General features: G+C 37.1%; 1 protein-coding gene and 1 pseudogene across 1 annotated transcript in view; one reads left to right on the plus strand and one right to left on the minus strand.

Moving 5' to 3' along the window:
• The window catches only part of Brip1 (BRCA1 interacting helicase 1), a 110261-nt gene that overhangs the window by 39479 nt on the left and 53003 nt on the right, over positions 1-17779 (minus strand). The window contains exons 14-15 of the mRNA XM_042694614.1: positions 5378-5537; positions 4173-4294 (exon numbers count right to left, since the gene is read on the minus strand). Of these exons, the coding sequence (XP_042550548.1) occupies positions 4173-4294; positions 5378-5537 (282 nt within the window). The remainder of the gene's footprint in view (positions 1-4172; positions 4295-5377; positions 5538-17779) is intronic.
• LOC122120669 lies at positions 6512-6593 on the plus strand (annotated as a pseudogene).

Consider the following 17779-nt stretch of genomic DNA (forward strand, 5'->3'; position numbering starts at 1 on the left):
TTCAAGCCTACTTAATATGGCAAGTATGGGGCAGTGACTCTTCGATTAGGTTATGTTGGAAAGCAAAGTGATGGGAAATTACGCTACCAATGAGGTTACATAAAATCCTATTTAGCTGATTGGTGCTAGGAAGCCTTGAAGAATTAAATTTCCAGGCTGTGAGGAAGCTTGCAAACATGATAACACTAAGGAACTTTAAGTATCTTCTAGGAGCTAAGAGCAGCTCCTGCCTGGGTTATAAAAAACCAGTCATACAAATACAAGGCACTGATTGTGCCAGTAACCTCGATGAACTTGAAAGCTCCAGATGAGAACACTGATTTATGGAACTCTGAGCAGAGGACCCACCTAAACCACATCTACACTCATGACCTATGGAGATAATAAATGTATGTGGTAATTTGTTAAATAGCAATTAAAAAACTATATAAAGAGTGGCAGCTTGTATAATCAATATAAGACACTTCCTCTATTTATTATGTTCTACTGTGTACTTAATAAAGCATTAAAATGTTATTGGAAGCCAGGTGTTGATGGCTCATGTCAGATCTGAGGATCATGTTGGAAGCCAGCCTGAGCAGATACATCAAAAGATTCCTATTTCCAGTTAACTGCAAAAAGCTGGAAGTGGAGGTGTGGCTCAAGTGGTAGAGCAATAGCCTCTGGTGAAAAAATCTTGAGTTCAAGCCCAGTACCAACAACGTGCACAAAACAAACAAACACATAAACAAAAACACTACTGGGGACTATTTCTTTTAGAAACTCTTTTGCTGACCTATGACAATAACACACAGGAATCATATTAATGTTTACTACCACTTTAATGATTATCGTTATTACCATGTCATAAAGTCTCCTGCTTATGCCTGTAATCCTGGCTACTCAGGAGGCTGAGATCTGAGGATTGTGGTTCAAAGCCAGTCAGAGCAGAAGTCCTTGAGACTCTTACCTCCAATTAAAAAGCACAAAGTAGGAGGGCTGGGAAAGTGGCTCAGTGGTAGAGCGCTTGCCTTGCATGCCTGAGGCCCTGGGTTTGATTCCTCAGCACCACATAAGCAAAAAGAAAAAAGCCAGAAGTGGCGCTGTGGCTCAAGTGGTAGAGCGCTAGCCTTGAGCTGAAGAGCTGAGGGACAGTGCCCAGGCCCAGAGTTCAGGCCCCACGACTGGACCAAAAAAAAAAATTAAAAAGCACAAAACAGGAAATAGATCTGTGGCTCAAATGGCAGAGAACCAGCTTTAAGTAAAAAAAAAGTTAAGGGAAGTTCTCTGCCACTGAATTAAAGCCCTAGTACTAGCACCAAAAAACCAAAACAAAACAAAAAAAAAAAAAAACATTACATTAAGCCCCTATCACTGATTAAAACGTCATTTATTAAACATAATGTTCCAAGACAATATTTTATTGAAAAGACAGAAAGATACTTGAGAAATTATCCTTTTCTTCAATGTATACCAACTAACAGGTTGAAAACACTGAAATATAATGGAATGAAGGCTTTGTAGCATGAGTTTGTGGGAGTAGTGGTTCAAAAGTCTTTGAGATTCTTATCTCCAATTAGCCAACAAAAAGCTGGAAGTGAAGCTGTGGCTCGGGTGGTTGAATGCTAGCATTGAGCAATAGCTCAGTAACTATGGCTTTGAGTTCAAGCCCCAGGACTAGCCCAAACTAAAATAAAACAGCTCTAACCTTTATATAAATTAATGTAAGCTAGTTTTTAAAACTTCAAGAAAATATTGTGATATAAGCATTTATTATGTTATTTTTTTTCCAAAAAATTCTTAAAATTTAAAAAAACTGTGTGAAGAGAAAATATTATATATTTTATGGGTTTTTTTCCCTTCTTTCTTTTACCCTCAAAACCATGTTTCTGGGCATTGTTATTCTATCAAACCTTATTTGTTAGTGTTCTCCTCCCTCCCCTGTGGTAGTGAACTTTCTATCATTGTGACTTGATACTTGGAATAATTTGTTTCCAAAGCAAAAACATAGCACCTCTTGGCAGGCAGACAGCACAGAGAAGGCTGGGGGGTCAGTGTCCTTCAAGGGCACATCACTAGTACGCAACTTCCTCCCATCTATTCAATGTTCCACCACCTTCCAATAGTGCCAGAGGCTGGTGACCAAACCTTTAATACATAGTCTCAACAACAATACTTTGTTTAGGATAAATTCCTTCTAGGGAACATCTTAATCTGTCATGAGAAAGACATTTTGGTGGCCTGCTCTGATCCTATTTGTCATAGTTCTGCTTATTCAAATCCCTGGAACTCAAGTGCAAAAAAGTAGCAAAATAAAGAGAGGAAAGAGCTTCTCTGCACTTCATTAATGCATAAGTTAATAACCTGGGGCCAGGGAAAATGACAAGATGTCAAAAAGCAACAGGCCCAGTGCACTCAACTTCTGTGCAATGCAACCCTCAGGCACTTGATGGTGAACACAATACAGACGTCAACTGCTTCACCAGGTAGCATTGGTCATTTTAGAATTGGGGAAGAAAATGTAGCAAAAGCCATCAAAGCCAACAGGGACTGAAGACTTTCAGAAATTATGAAGACATCTAAATGTTATAGAAGCATAGAGACTAAGTAAAGAGATACTGTTAACTAAAGGTAATGCTTACCTAAAGACTTGTATGGCCCAGGGAAATAAAAGTAAATATTTAATTTACATTTCCCATTAAAGCATTAAAACTAATCCTACTAAAATTGCTAATTTGGTTTGATACTATTGACTGAACCTTGGAGGAAGGGCCACGAGTCACTCAGTGGGTCAACTCAAGTTGTTGTCTCAGATTGGTAGAACCTTCAAATAGTCGGCTGGGAGGGAATGCCAACTGTGATGGTTAATTCTGGATGTCAGCTTCACTACTCTGAGGGAGTAGATGCTAGAGACTTGGGAAAGCATTACTTCTGAGTATGTCTGAGAAGACATTACCGGAGAAGCTGGTATGTAAGTCAACCAGCAAACTGAGGAAGGCTGCCTGCATGTGAGTAAGCACCTTCCAGGCAGAGATGGAAAAGTAAAGGGAGAAAAGGAACGACCCTCTCCCTGGCTCTTCCTCTGGAGCTGGTACTTGGGTATTGGGCTCTTGAGTTTTTTGTCTTTGGAACTCGCATGAGCAGTCCCTCTGAAAGACTCTAGGGCCTTTGGTCTTGGAAGTTGGAGCGACATAATCAAAGTTCCTAACTCTGAGGCTTCCAGTTTCTTTTTGTTCTGAGACGGGAACTTGAACTCAGTACCTGCCACTTTTGCTCACTGGCTAGTGCTCTATCAACTAAGTCAGGCCTCCAACCCCAGCTTCCAGTTTCTTGGGCTAAACCATACAATCAACTTGTAGGTGGCCACTGCAGAATTTCTTTAGTTCTGTAATTGAGTCAATCTTGAAATAATATATCTCAATTGTTTCTTTTTCTCTGGAGATCCCTGACTAATAATATAATGTCATCTTAGGTTTTAAGTAACTACTATAATTTTTTTTTCCAATATAAAATGTCTAGGAAACAAGTTGTGATAATGTGACAAAACTATTCTGGAGCCAATATTAAGTAACTGGTTTAGAAACATCTCTTCCATTGGAAGCAACAGAAAAACTAAGAAAAACAGAGCACTCTTGGGAAACCCAAAGCAGCACAAGGCTATGTCTCTAGAGATGGAATTCATTAGGTGAACAAACTCCGGTATTCTCAGCTCTCTGTTGGTATAATTTCCTGACCACAGCACATAACATTGTAGTACAGAGTGCCCTGGTCATACTGAGCTCAAGTGGAAGAGATCTAGAGCAGCTACACTTGTGAAATCTGCAACATAGAGCACTGGAGAGAAGAGAGCTAGATAAAATAACTTATCACTAAAATACCACAAAAAGCTTGATAAAACACAAATTGTGGTGCTCCACAGCCAGCATTTCTGATTCAGGAGGTTGACATGAAATACTGACAATCTGTATTTCTATAAATTCCCAGATGATACTGATGCTTCTGAACCATTCTTTGAAAATGACTTGTTAAGCAAAAGACAATGTAAGCTAAAAACAAATCTTTCCTATGAAACCTTTCTCACTCATTCAGAGATTTTAAGTAAAATATCTGAGGATACAAGAAAAATAGAAAATTAACTTCACACAAAACCAAGGACTTCCCTCATAATTAAACAGAAAGCTTAGATGGCCTACCTGTAGATCTTTCACATTTGGAAAAGGAATTCCTATGGTTATCACAGCACGGGCATTGTCATCTGAGAAATCCAGACCCTCACTCACTTTGCCACGACAAACTGCTATGAGAAGGGCTCCATCTTAAGCAACAGAAGAAAAAAAAAAAATCTTACAAGCCACACTCAAAATTCTGAGAATTTGCTTATTCTTGTCATTTCTGATGTTCATTAGGAAGTTTCAAATAAAATACAGTAAGATATCCTTTTAAACGATTATCTTAAACAAGGAAAACAAAATTACATATAATAGTAAAACAGTTGACAAACTATGCATCTCTCAGATACTTTGTAAAGTAAAATCACACCACAATACCAAACAATATAAGAACTAAGAAAATGTAAACTGAAAAAATAAAGTTTCAACCTGGTGTCCAGTGGCTCACGCCTGTAAGCCTAGCTACTTAAGAGGCTGAGATCTGAGGATTGTGGTTCAAAGTCAGCCTGTGTAGAAAAGTCTGTGAGATTCTTCTCTCCAATTAATCACAGAAAAAGCACGAAGTGGCTCACGTGGTAGAGTGCTACCCTTGAAAGGAGCTCAGAGACAGCGCCTAGTCCCAGAGTTTAAGCCCCAGGACCCCAAAAAGTAAAGAAAAGAAAAGAAAAGAAGAAAGAAATTGAGTCCTTAGTAGTGTAGAGTGTTTGTGTGGGATGGGGGAAGGGGTTGTTGTTTGTGTGGTTTCGTTAGGTATTTGAAAAAAGATCTCATTATGGAGCCCAGGTTGGCCCTCCTTCTGCTGAGTACCCCAAGTGCTGGGATTTTAAGTGTGTACCCCAACACTCAGCTCCTCATTTCTCAGTTATGTTTTGAAAGCACAAGTTTACCTTTTGAAAACATTGTAGGACAATTAACTTACTCTTTTATAATCTAAGATTGTAAACAAGTTGTGTGTGTGTGTGTGGGTGTGTCTTTACTAGGTCTTGCTTTTTGTTTGTTAAATGGAGAGAAGAGTCTTGAGGATTTTGTTTGCCCTGGCTGGCTTTGAACCTCAGATCTCAGCCTCTGGAGAAGCTAGAATTAGAGGTGTAAATCCTTGGGGCCTGATATAAAATATGCATTTTTCTTTTAGGTGCAATTTACTTACAAGATGATAACAATGAAATTCCAATAGCACCGATTTCTTGCCTTATAATAAATATATTGACCATAAAGTAATTTCTAAATACCTTTCTCTCCTTTGTACTTGATTGCATCATAGTACACCTGAAGTAGTTGATCAAAATCAGTCTTTTCTCCTCCTTGAGGTTCTACAATGACTGTTTTCATCAGTTCCAAATTCTGCCATAAACCAGTTAAAAGCCAGCGTTCTTTTAATTTTTCTAGTAACTAAAAGGGAAAAGAAAATTAATTTTTATGTTGAATAACTTTTCCTTTGTTTAAAGCTGGTTGGACCATAATGTGCCTAAGACAAACATATTAACTTTTCTGTGACTTTATTCATCTATACAATGGGCTAAGCATTATCTCACAAAGCTGTTACTGGGAAGTTTATTAACAGATCTGAAGATGTATGAATGATACCTGGCATACAGTAATAAAGAGCTACTGCTTTTACCATTATTATCACCACTAACAGTGCTGTTGCCATTATTACTATCTTCACAATAAAGATATAAAAATTTTGGGGAAAAACCAAATTCAAATTTTGGAAATGGCTGTTACAAGTGGCTCATGTCTATAATCCTACTACTTAGAAGGCTGGGAGCCAGAAAATCATGGTCTGAAGTCAGTCTGTGTAGGAAAGTCTGGAAGACGTCATCTCCAAAATAGCCAGCAAAAAGCCAGGCTGGAAACATGGCTTAACTGGTAGAGTGCCAGCTGAGCAAACAAGCAGAGCAAGCAGAAGGCCCTGAGTTCAAACCCTGGTGTTAGCAAGTAATTTAATTAATTAAATTAAAAATCAAATTCTGGAAATGAAAAGCCAAGTAAGTTTTTTTGTTGTTTAATTTATTTTAAAGATGCTGTACAGAGGGGTTAGTTACATGAGTAAGGTAATGAGTACATTTCTTGTCAAGCATTGTTACCCCCTCCTTTGTTTTTCTCCTACTATTCCTTCCCTCCCCCACTTTCCCCACTCCTCTTCCCCCACCCAAGTTGAAAAGTTCATTTCCAAAACAGTGCCTTGTGAGTATCACTATTGCAATAGGTCATCCTGTGTCCTTGTTTCAACATTTTGTTATTCCCTTTCCCTTCCCCAACTAAATAAGTTTTTAAAAATATCATTTGAAAGCCTCACTAATAGAATGGATAAAGTAGAAAACAGACATGAGGAGAAGGTAAAAAGTTAAAAAACATTTGCAATCTTTTTCTGGTTCATGCACTTGCATGACATTGTGCCTCCCTCAAACCTTGATATGACGTGGACCCATTACCCTTCTGATGTGGAAAAAAAACCACATTCGTGAACAAACACACACACACAAATTAGCACTGCACAATAATTGAGTTAACAAATTTCAGATGTATCAACAAGAATAAATCACAGACTTACAGATGTTGAGGAAAAAGAGTAAACACAGATGGAAACATACATATGACCTAACTAATACAATGTTTCAAAATGTTATTTAAGAAAAATTATGCAACTTTTTAAAATTTTCATTTTATTGTAAAGATGCTGTATAGAGGGGTTACAATTACATGACTAAATTATGTAACTTTTTAAAAACAAAATTAGTTTCTTCAGTTTTGAGAGATATGACTGGAAAAGGGCACTAAGGAGCTGTAATGCTGGAATAATGTTCTGTTTAAACAGGTGGTTGATAATCATGTCTACTTTATTATTTAAAACATTCATATTACACTGACACATATTTTACAATTGAAAAACAAAGATTAAACATTACTCAGATATTAATATTAGTATAAGGAATGTTAAGAATAGATACATTTAAGCTCCTAAGTAAAGACATCCAGAGATAGAGGTGGCCTGAATTAGTTAAGAAAAAATATGCAAAAAAGGAAAGCATAAATTTCCTAAACAGAGGAGCACACCTAAAGGTTTACGTAGGGAAATGCATTTTATTGAATTTCCTGAATTATAGTAAATTACTTAGTCTCGAGTGGAATTGCATTTTAATGTATATTTTTGTTTAGAAGAAATTCAAGTGATTTCTGTCCAGGAGAGAAGATAATCCCAAAGGTTACAGTTTATTAGCCTATAGAGTTTATTAGTCTGTGTTCATATCAGCAATCTCATATTTTATTTCTTTATTTAATGTTTATAGCTCCCTCAATGTTTTCTGTTTGCCTTACCATCATGTCATTCCCTCATAAGTCAGTGAGTTTAATAAAACTCTTTGATAAGTTGATATTTAAAAGTGAGTCAAAATTTTACCCCTTTGAAAAGTAAACAATAGAGAAATAAAGTGAATAGATTACAGATGTATTTAAAATTTTTAATAAACATGGTTGGATTGGATATTATAGGAAAAGGTGCAGACAAGTTCACAGATGCCCCATTGGTATCTGATTAACCAAATACAGATTATGGTATCATTTGTTCATACAGACAATACTGGAAAAGTGCCAAGTTTGGAAGGAAAGATTTTAAGTTGCTTTTAAGATACCCATACTGAAATGCTGATCTGGCAGTTGACTATATGGGTAAGAGGAGATTAGAATTGAATGATAAATTGCAAAACTAAGAAAAAAGATGAAAAGAATGGTATATATGTGCTCATCGGAGGGAAATTAGGAGGAGGACACAGAAACAGAGGGAAACGGGAAACCATACAACAGTGGGACCCATCAGCTGCACTGGACATTGATCAAAACAAACTAAGCAACTCAATGGCAGCGATGGGAGGGAGGGAATGAGTAGGAAAGAGGGAACAGATGATACTAAGCAAAAGGAAAGAAATGTGCATATCACCCGATTTGGAAGAAATAACTGTACTTGTCAAAGCTCATAGAACTCATAACTTTATAGACCATGATAAAGACAATTTGCCCCATGAAGGCTAGAATGCGTTTGTGATTAAGTATCACTATCCCACAATACCATGAAATTTATGTAATCACTTAATCACAATTTTAAAAATTGCAAAAAAAAAAAAAGAATGCATGTGGAGAAACTGACCAGGAGGAGAATATAAAGAAATGGATTCAGCAAGGAAAATTTCATGAAACACAGATGTACACACACATAATTATATGTATAAACATAGAAGGTAAATCGAAATAAGGGAGTATATAGGATGAGAAGGGGAAGAGAAAGAGGATGAAAGAATGTGAGTAATTTTGAGATTATAACTATATATGAAATGAGCATAAAGAATATCAATGAAAGCTGCTGATCTATGGGTGATAGAGAGGGAAGACGAAAAGAAGAAATTTGGTAGATCAAAACCATTCAGTTCATTATCATCTAACGTATCAGTATCTTTCTAAATATCTGGTTTATCTTTTGCCTCTCACCCCTGAAATAGAAGAGAATACCTAATTTTTGCCTATTTTGCTCACTATTGATTGTCTAGTACCACCATAGCACCTCACACATAAAAAATGATTGAGAAATACCGAATAAATTTAATAAATGAATAAAAAAGAAGACCCAAATCAATGAGAGGTCAAAGAAGATAATAAAAGGGAAAAAACTTGTAAAATGAGGTACAAAGTCCTTAATAAAAAATAATCAGGCAATAAAGATGAAGCCCAGAGTGATATGATTAAAACACATGAGCACAGAGACTAAAAGTTTCTACTGGTGATGCCACAAAACTTTACCTTTTCTCCCTCCCTCCTTCCTTCTCACCTGTCTCCCCCACACACAATTCCCCACACTTGCTTTTTAAAGAATATTAAGAAAGTTTAAAAAACATAACATAGTACATTCTGAGGTATTACAAGTTATGAAAGGAAAAACAAGTCAGAGCTGGAAAGGATTGACAAGGCAGTGGCATCCTCCAAGTACATCCAGATTTTAGTCCGGATGAAGTATGAGAAATAATTTGAAAGGGGGGAATTCAGTGACTAGAAGGCACTATTTATACAGACCGCAATGTGTTTATTTTAGTCTCTTCAGTGAGGATTTTGTAAAAAGCACTTTAAAAGCCCTCCACCAAGAAGTACAAGAGGCTACATGCAAATTTGGAGAGTAGTTCTACAGGAAAAGCACAATGATCATCTCAGTGAAAATGGTCTAAAGCAAATTTTCTGTTTTAGATGACATTCCCACTGCACTCAACTTACACATTTGTGCAGTTTAATTATTTCTCTATTGCCAGAGAAGTATCAGAAAGAACTAAATAACCTAAATAACTCAGCTGGTAGTTAAAGTCTATTAAGTATCTAATGCGGTACCGAAAACTCAAATAACTTCAAGGCAAACCCCTGGACAAAGAGCTGTCTCTCAGGCTTTAAGTCTTATATACTGTGAAAGCCATGAGACATGTTATAAATGGTTTTTCTCTGATAGCTGATAAAGAGTAAATATTATTCAAAGACAGAGACAAATTGACACACAGTGACAGAAATGATTTCACTTACCAATTGGTGTCCACATCACTTGGAAATTACTGCAGGGGCAATTTTTTTTTTTTAATCAGATCTCACAAATGAAAAAGACACCCTGGAATGTCTCTGTCTCATCTGGACATTGTCATTTTACTTTTTCAAACTTCTTAAAACCAGTATCTCACTAGGGAGGCAGTGAATTAGGACACAAACTCATGGGGAAATTCTGCATTTGCTCAATGTCCATAGCTTTTACCCACTTCCAGATGTTCAGTGCATTCATAACGCACTAACTCAAAGCCTCTTTTTGAAACTTTAGAAAGTGCAAATTGCATTAAGACCTCTTTGCCCTCATTAATGGTATTGTTACAATCCCTGTCCTCTGGAAAATGTTTTTTGGCATGTGTTTAACTTTATAATATTACCATTTACTCACTTTAATAGCCAGCACTCAAGTCTTAATGCTTTTAATAGTCTTGCCTCTATACACTACCATCTTCTGTAACCTTACTCACATTATATACTTCATAAATAAAACTTGTCATATTTTTCCATCGAAGGATGATTCTTATTCATTCCATGAAGCATTAATATTAATGAAATGTTTACTTTCTATTATTCATTTTAACATGTGCCATCTACACGTACTTATAGCTATACATCTATGAAATGATAATTTTAGATATAAAATGAAAAATTAGTAGTTTTAATTTTTAACAGTACTGTTTTACTGTAATACTTATATTAAAAATGGGTGTACCCTTAGGTTTTTGCTGTATTCAAACATACAAGAAGTGTTTTGTTTTTATTTCTTTAAAGAAAAAGATTAAGTTGGGTGCTGGTGGCTCACTCCTGTAATCTTAGCTACTCAGGAGGCTGAGATCTGAGGATCGCAATTTGAAGCCCCTGGGGCAGGAAAATCTATGAGACTCTTCTCTCCAATTAAGCATCAGAAAACCCCAAATGGCACTCTGACTCAAAGTGACAGCACTAGCCTTGAGCAAAAGAGCTCAGGGACAGCATGAGTTCAAGCTCCACAGCTGACAAAAAAAAGACTAAAAATATGAAATTTTAATATGTTTTTATTGTGAAAACACTGTATAGAGGGATTACAATCACATGAGCAAGGTAATGAGTACAGTTCTTATCAAGCATTGTTGCCTCCTCCAAAAAATGTAAAAAAAAAAAGCCAAGAGATTATAATTTATCATCTATAATTTACAGTTTCCATTATACTTAAGAATACTCAATTTTAGTATAAAGCAGAAGAACCCAATGGACGGATAAAACTCTGATGTTAAAATCAGAGAAATAAGATAGAAGATTGTAAAACATGCTAAACAGATAAGTACAGCGCTTGCATATGTACATAGATGAAGAGACTGAAGGACATTAAATATTCAACATATATCATAGATACACAAATATTCATAATACTAATATACTTGAGATTTATGAAATACTCAATATTCATGAAGTCATATTAATCAGACCTACTCTGGTTCTATGTGTCCTTTGCCCAAAAAAGGCACACACACACACACAAATCTATAGTGGCTAAGCAAGTAAATTGATATGGTCAGGCATACTTGTATATGTCTTTCTCAAAGTGTATATATCTGCAAGGAATGGTAGTGTATGCCTATAATCCCAGCAATCAGGAAGTAAAGACAGCCAAAAAGAAAAATAAATTGATTGCTACTATGAAGATTAGTTACAAATATTGGAGACTAGAACAAAGGATGCCTGGAGCTCTCAAGCTTTTCTAGTCAATATCAACTTAAATTTTTTTACTTTAATCTGAAAAATGCTTAGTTAATTAATCTTAAGTTATATATAGCAATTTGTTTAATATTTTCTAGTAAGTGATTTCTCTGTCATTTCATGTATAAAAAATACATCTTAGAAGCCAGGTGCTGGTGGTGTAATCCTAGCTACTCAGGAGGCTGAGAATCTGAGACCTGTGGTTTGATATCAGCTAGTGCAGACAAATCCAAGAGATACTTATCTCCAATTAGCCACCAAAAAGCTGAAAGTGGAGATGCACTAGCCTGAAGCAAAAAAGCCAAGTGAGAGCATGAGGCACAGAGTTCAAGCCTTAATACTGGCCCTAGCACTGGCTGGCATCCACACACACATACCTCACACCCCCCGCCCACACACACACCAAGAAGTGGGAGAAGCACAGGAATAGGATAGAATTAGTTCAACTTTTACATTTACTACTAGATCTCTCTGCCTCTTTTTTTTTTTTTTTTTTGGGTCCAGTCGTGGGGCCTGAACTCTGGGCCTGGGCGCTGTCTCTCAACTCTTCAGCTCAAGGCTAGCACTCTACCACTTGAACCACAGCACCACTTCCGGCTTTTTCTTTTTGCTTATGTGTTGCTGAGGAATCGAACCCAGGGCCTCAGGCATGCAAGGCAAGTGCTCTACCACTGAGCCACCTTCCCAGCCCAGATCTCTGCCTCTTTAAACTAATTTATCTAGTTATCTTTGATTCAAGTTCGTTCTTAACTTCCTTGTGGTTGTTCTGTCAAATTTTCACTTAAAAATTTATTATCAATATTTTAAAATTAATTTGCCAGTCCCAGGGCTTGAACTCTGAGCCTGGGCACTGTCCCTCAGCTCCTTTTTGCTCAAAGTAGCACTCTACCACTTAAGCCACAGCGCCACTTCTGGCTTTTTCTGTGATTAATTGGAGATAAGAGTCTCACAGACTTTCCTGCCTGAGTTGGCTTCAAACCACAATCCTCAGATCTCAGCCTCCTGAGTAACTAGGATTACAGGTGTGAGCCACCAACACCTGGTTAATATAGTCTTTTACAATTTTAGGGAGCTAGAAGTGGTTCAAATGTGTGCATGCTATTAATAGATAAAAGTAAATTATTATAGGCATGCATATAAACATACAAAATAAAACAAAAAAGTTAGTTAAACTGATACTTTCCAGTTATTAGTCACTCACTCATTCATTAAAGCAGCTTTGCAGCACACTCCTTCATTTATATTTTGAAGGATAACAAAAAAAATTGCAGTTTTAAGTTGTTGTTTTATTTGGTACTGGGCCTGGACTTGAACTCAGTGCCTGGAAACTGTCCCTGAACTTTGTTGCTCAAGGCTAGTGTTCTACTACTTGAGTCACAGCTCCACTTCTGGGTTTTTTGGTGTTTAACTGTAGATAAGTCTTACAGCGTTTCCTGTCTGAGCTGACTTCAAACTGTGATCCTTAGATCTTAGCCTCCAGAGTAGCTAGGATTACAGATGTGAGCCACTGATACCTGGCTTAAGTTACTATTAATATATAATGAAGCTAGAAATTGAGAAATTAATTAATACCGTATTTGATTTTATGTCCATGGTTTCTTTTTTGAAACAATTCAAAGACTTTTAAAAAATTAATGACAATGCTGTCAGACACCTTGTATTCATACTGTTTTGTTGCATGGGAACTTTTTTGTACAAGTACTTAATGATAATAATAAAAAATTAAAAATTAATGCAACATGCTTAGTGTATTTCTGAAATAATATCTAGAGGATTCGCTAATGTGATTTTTCAAATAACAATTATTTGATAGCTTTTGGGATTGAGTTCTGAAAAAATGCTTGATTGCAATGCAGAACTATCAGAATTTACAGAGATATTTCAGGTTATCCTCCAAGAGATTTCCAGTCTTAGGGTTATGAGCTTGGGTAGGGCATTTGACAGCTCTTCTGAAGAGCTCGCTACAGATTGCTTCTTGAGACTCAAGAACTACATACATAAACCTGAGAGTGGTACAGCGCCTCACCACATTCCAAGGGCTACACCAAGAAGAGTCCTTCTACTGACTACCGCCAAGAAAGCAATCCTTGATCACTGAAGCCAAATCCATTACCTACACAAATGAAAACTATCTAAATAAGAAAAAAATCCCTTAAACGGAGCAATTTCATTTCTCCTTTACATCAAGTACAATATAGCTTAAAAAGCAAAAAGCACATCAACAAATAGCACTGCAAATTTTTCAACATACAAATTTAATGTTAAACATTACTTAGAAAACTGTAACTAGACACTGAATAGAAACATTCACATTTTATTCATTACATGACATTCAGTGGTAAATGTAAAACATTCCCTCAGGGAAAATGGTTCATGCATCTTATTCATAAAGATGTATAGGAAAATCAGTTTGTAACTGACAAATACAAAGATTCAAGTGGCTACTTTGGCACCAGGGAGTCTCTTTTCAGAAAATTTTAATGGAAAATTACTATCCATAAAAAGGGCTCAGAAACTCCCCCATCAATAAAAAATGATCCCTAAGAGAGTTCTGAAGCAGTGGTGCCACCAGTTAACAATAGAGTCAAAATCAGATTTAGCTTAGTAGGGGAATGACATTCTTCACAAAACTATGGCAATTAGTAGAAAGCGCTGAAGAAAAAAACAACACTACTTTCTCACCTTAAACCTTACGCAAATAACATGGTTTATAATAAAAGGAAAAAATACCATTGAAATGTGTGGTTTGAAAAGTTTTATATTCTTTTCTATGTTTCTTTTATGAAAATAGGCTACTTCCTGTTAAGTCTTTCCATTGTATTTTCACACAAGCTAAACTACATTGTGATTATAACATATTTTCTGTGACTTTACTAATGCTGTCTCTTTGATCTAAAATGCTATACCGTGTGTGTGTATGTATGTGTGTGTCAGAGATTGTGAGAGAGAGAGAGAGAGAGAGAGAGAGAGAGAGAAAGAAAGAGAGAGAGTGTGTTCTGGGGCTTGAACTCAGAGCCAGGATGCTGTTCCTGAGCTTCTTTTCTCAAGGCTAGTGCTCTACCACTTAGGCCACAGCTCCACTTCTGGCTTTTCTGGCAGTTAATTGGAGATGAGAATCTCTCACAGGCTTTCATGCCTGGGCTAGCCTCGAACTGTGATCTTCAGATTTCAGCCTCCTGAGTAACTAGGATTACAGGCATGAGCCATCAGTGCCCAGCTCAAAATGCTCCACTCTTACCCTGCCATGGCTAATCTTAGGCACCAACTTGATAGATTGAGAGAAGGCTAGCAAACTGGTAAAGCACATCTCCACATGTGTCAATAGGCCCTTTTCAGAGACAATTAAGGGGGCCAAAGATCACCATGAATGTGAGTGCCACCCTTTTACTCCATTCAGGACCCAGCCTGAATGGAGAAAAAGGAAAAGGAGGAGGAAGCCCACTAGCACAGGCGGTCTCTGCCTTCACAGGTTCCTGGCAGCCATAAGGTGAACAGTTTTCCTCCACCATTCCCTTTCTCTAGGATATTTCTGCCTGGCCCTTGGCCTAAAAGCAATAGAGACCACCAATCATGACCTGAAACCACTAAAGCCATGAGCAAAAATAAACTTTTGCTTCTCTTAAATTTTTTTCTCTGAAGTGTTTGTCACAGTGACAGAAAAACTCAGATCTATCATTGGAAATCTACTTCCCTTTCTTTAATACCCACTAAAATATCACTTCTGCTTCAGCTGATCAAATATGATCTCTTCCTGTTCTTATTTACAATATCACACTTCTTTCTCTAATGACTTTAGGTTTTGCCAAGGACTACTGGAACTTGTACATCTATTTTATACCACAACTAAATTGAAATCGTCTTGAAGACATTCTACCTCCCCACACACCTTACCACACAATCTCAGAAGGGCTCCAGGATCAAGGCAGTAGATATAACCAAGACAGATGTAAGGCACGGGCCCTAAAATGATAACTGAGGATGGAGTTCAATGGTAGAACATTTACCTAGCATCTGTGAAGCCCTGGGTCCAATTCCCAGCAACACACACACACACACACACACACACACACACACACACACACACACACACACACACACACAATCCAAGTCCACACTAAGGGCTAAAGAGCACTGATAAAGACACTACTTCAGAAAATATAAAAAGCAGCTAAAATGCATTGTTTGGAATTCTTTTTTTCTTTTCTCATTTAAAGGTCAATTTGCATAGAGCAATAAGTATAAATGTATTGATAGGGTTAAAATATATAGATAGAATTTTGTAATAATGATATAATGCAAGTAAAACAGAATATAGCTACACAGAAACTTGTTGCATTCTTCTTAAAATTAATTCGTATTAAACTATACTGTTAAAGCTCAGGCTGGCCTTGAACTCAAGATGTTCCTGTCTCAGCCTCCCAAGTACTGCAATTTTTAGGTGTGCACCCAAACACTTGGCTTATTCCATTAAAATTTAAGGTAGTAACTTGAGTTTTACAACCACTGAGAAAATAACTCAAAATACATGCTTTTTTTAAAGTCAAGAGAATAAAAATGACACATCAGAAAACTGAACTGTCATATTACAAAATAGCTATTTAGCACAGAGAAGGCAGTACTAGAAGAACAGAAGGGGAAATAGTTGTCAGCTACAGAGAAAATAAGCAGTCAGATGGCATTCATTAAAATTACTTTATCAGTAATGGTATTAAACATTGACGATTATTTAACTCTTGTCAAGAAGTAGAGACTAGTAAGTTTGGCTTTAAACAATGATTGTAGCTGGGAGCTGGTGGTTTACACTTGTATACTTCTAGCTATTACAGAGGCTGACATCTGAGGATTGCATTTTGAAGCCAGTTCAAGTAGGAAAGCCTGCGAAACTCTTATTTTCAATAAACTGCCAAAAAACAAAGAAGCCAGAAGTGGAGCTGTGGCTCAAGTGGTAGAGCATTAGCCTTGAGCAAAAGCTCAGGGACAGCTCACAGGTCCTGAGTTCAAGCCCCCATGACTGGCACAACCACAACCACAAAAACAACAACAAAAAGATCTCCAACAATGTTGTCTACAAAAGACACAAGTACATTCAAGATACAAATATACTGAAAGGAAAAAGAAAAGAATATTAGTCATAAAAAGAATAAACTACTGAATTATCCTACCATACAGATAAAACTTTAAACATTATGCCAAGTAAAGAATCCAAACAGAAAAGGTCACATATATAGCATGTATAGCAGTGAAAATTCTACAGAAGCAGAAAATAAATTAGTGGTTAGAAGGAGACAAAATTAGAGGATGACTGCTCATGGGAAAAGGATTTTTTTAGGAGTCATAAAAATGTTCTACAAGGGGATGGGAATGTGGCTTAGAAGTAAAGTGCATCCCTAGCATACATGAAGCCCTGGGTTCGATTCCTCACATAAACAGAAAAAGCCAGAAATGGTGCTGTGGTTCAAGTGGTAGAGTGCTAGCCTTGAGCAAAAACAGCTCAGGGACAGTGCCAGGCCCTGAGTTCAAGACTCAGGACTGGCAAAAAAAAAAAAAAAATTCCTGTAATTATATAGTGATAAGAAATAAAAATGAAAAAAACAGACTGTAGGGGGCTGGGAAGGTGGCTCAGTGGTAGAGCGCTTGCCTTGTATGCCTGAGGCTCTGGGTTCGATTCCTCAGCACCACATAAGCAAAAAGAAAAAAGCAGGAAGTGGCGCTGTGGCTCAAGTGGTAGAGCGCTAGCCTTGAGCTGAAGAGCTGAGGGACAGTGCCCAGGCCCAGAGTTCAGGCCCCATGACCAGACCCAAAAAAAAAAAAAAAAAAAAAGAAAGAAAAAAAACCCACCAAAAACCAGACTGTAGGAACTACCTTAAACTTATAAATTTCTCTCCTTTGGGCTAGAATATTGATTCTTTAGAAGTGTACTTGTTTTAAACCTAATTTTTTTTTTTTTTTTACAAAAAAGTAATTGTTCTCATGATGAATCCCAGAATTTCAAAATTTCTCATGTGCTGAATTCTGTTCCAGGGAGAGTGAATTACAAACATGGCAATTTTTTTGTAGATCATGGGGCTTGAACTCTGGGCCTAGATGCTGTCTCAGCTCTTTAGCTCAAGGCTAGAGCTTTACCACTTGAGCCACAGCACCACTTCCAGTTTTCTGGTGGTTTATTGGAGATAAGAGTTTCACAGACTACTTTCCTGCCCAGGCTGGCTTTGAACATGAGCCTCAGATCTCAGCCTCCTGAGTAGCAAGGATAATAGGTGTGAGCCACTGACACCTGGCAGCAATAGCTTTCTGCACTAAGAAAACAAACGGAAGAAAAGCCAGTAACCCATCTGTTGTGGATCTTT

Source organism: Dipodomys spectabilis, unplaced genomic scaffold (assembly GCF_019054845.1).
Source record: "Dipodomys spectabilis isolate Male_0828 unplaced genomic scaffold, ASM1905484v1 ptg000004l, whole genome shotgun sequence".
Classification (NCBI taxonomy): domain Eukaryota; kingdom Metazoa; phylum Chordata; class Mammalia; order Rodentia; family Heteromyidae; genus Dipodomys; species Dipodomys spectabilis.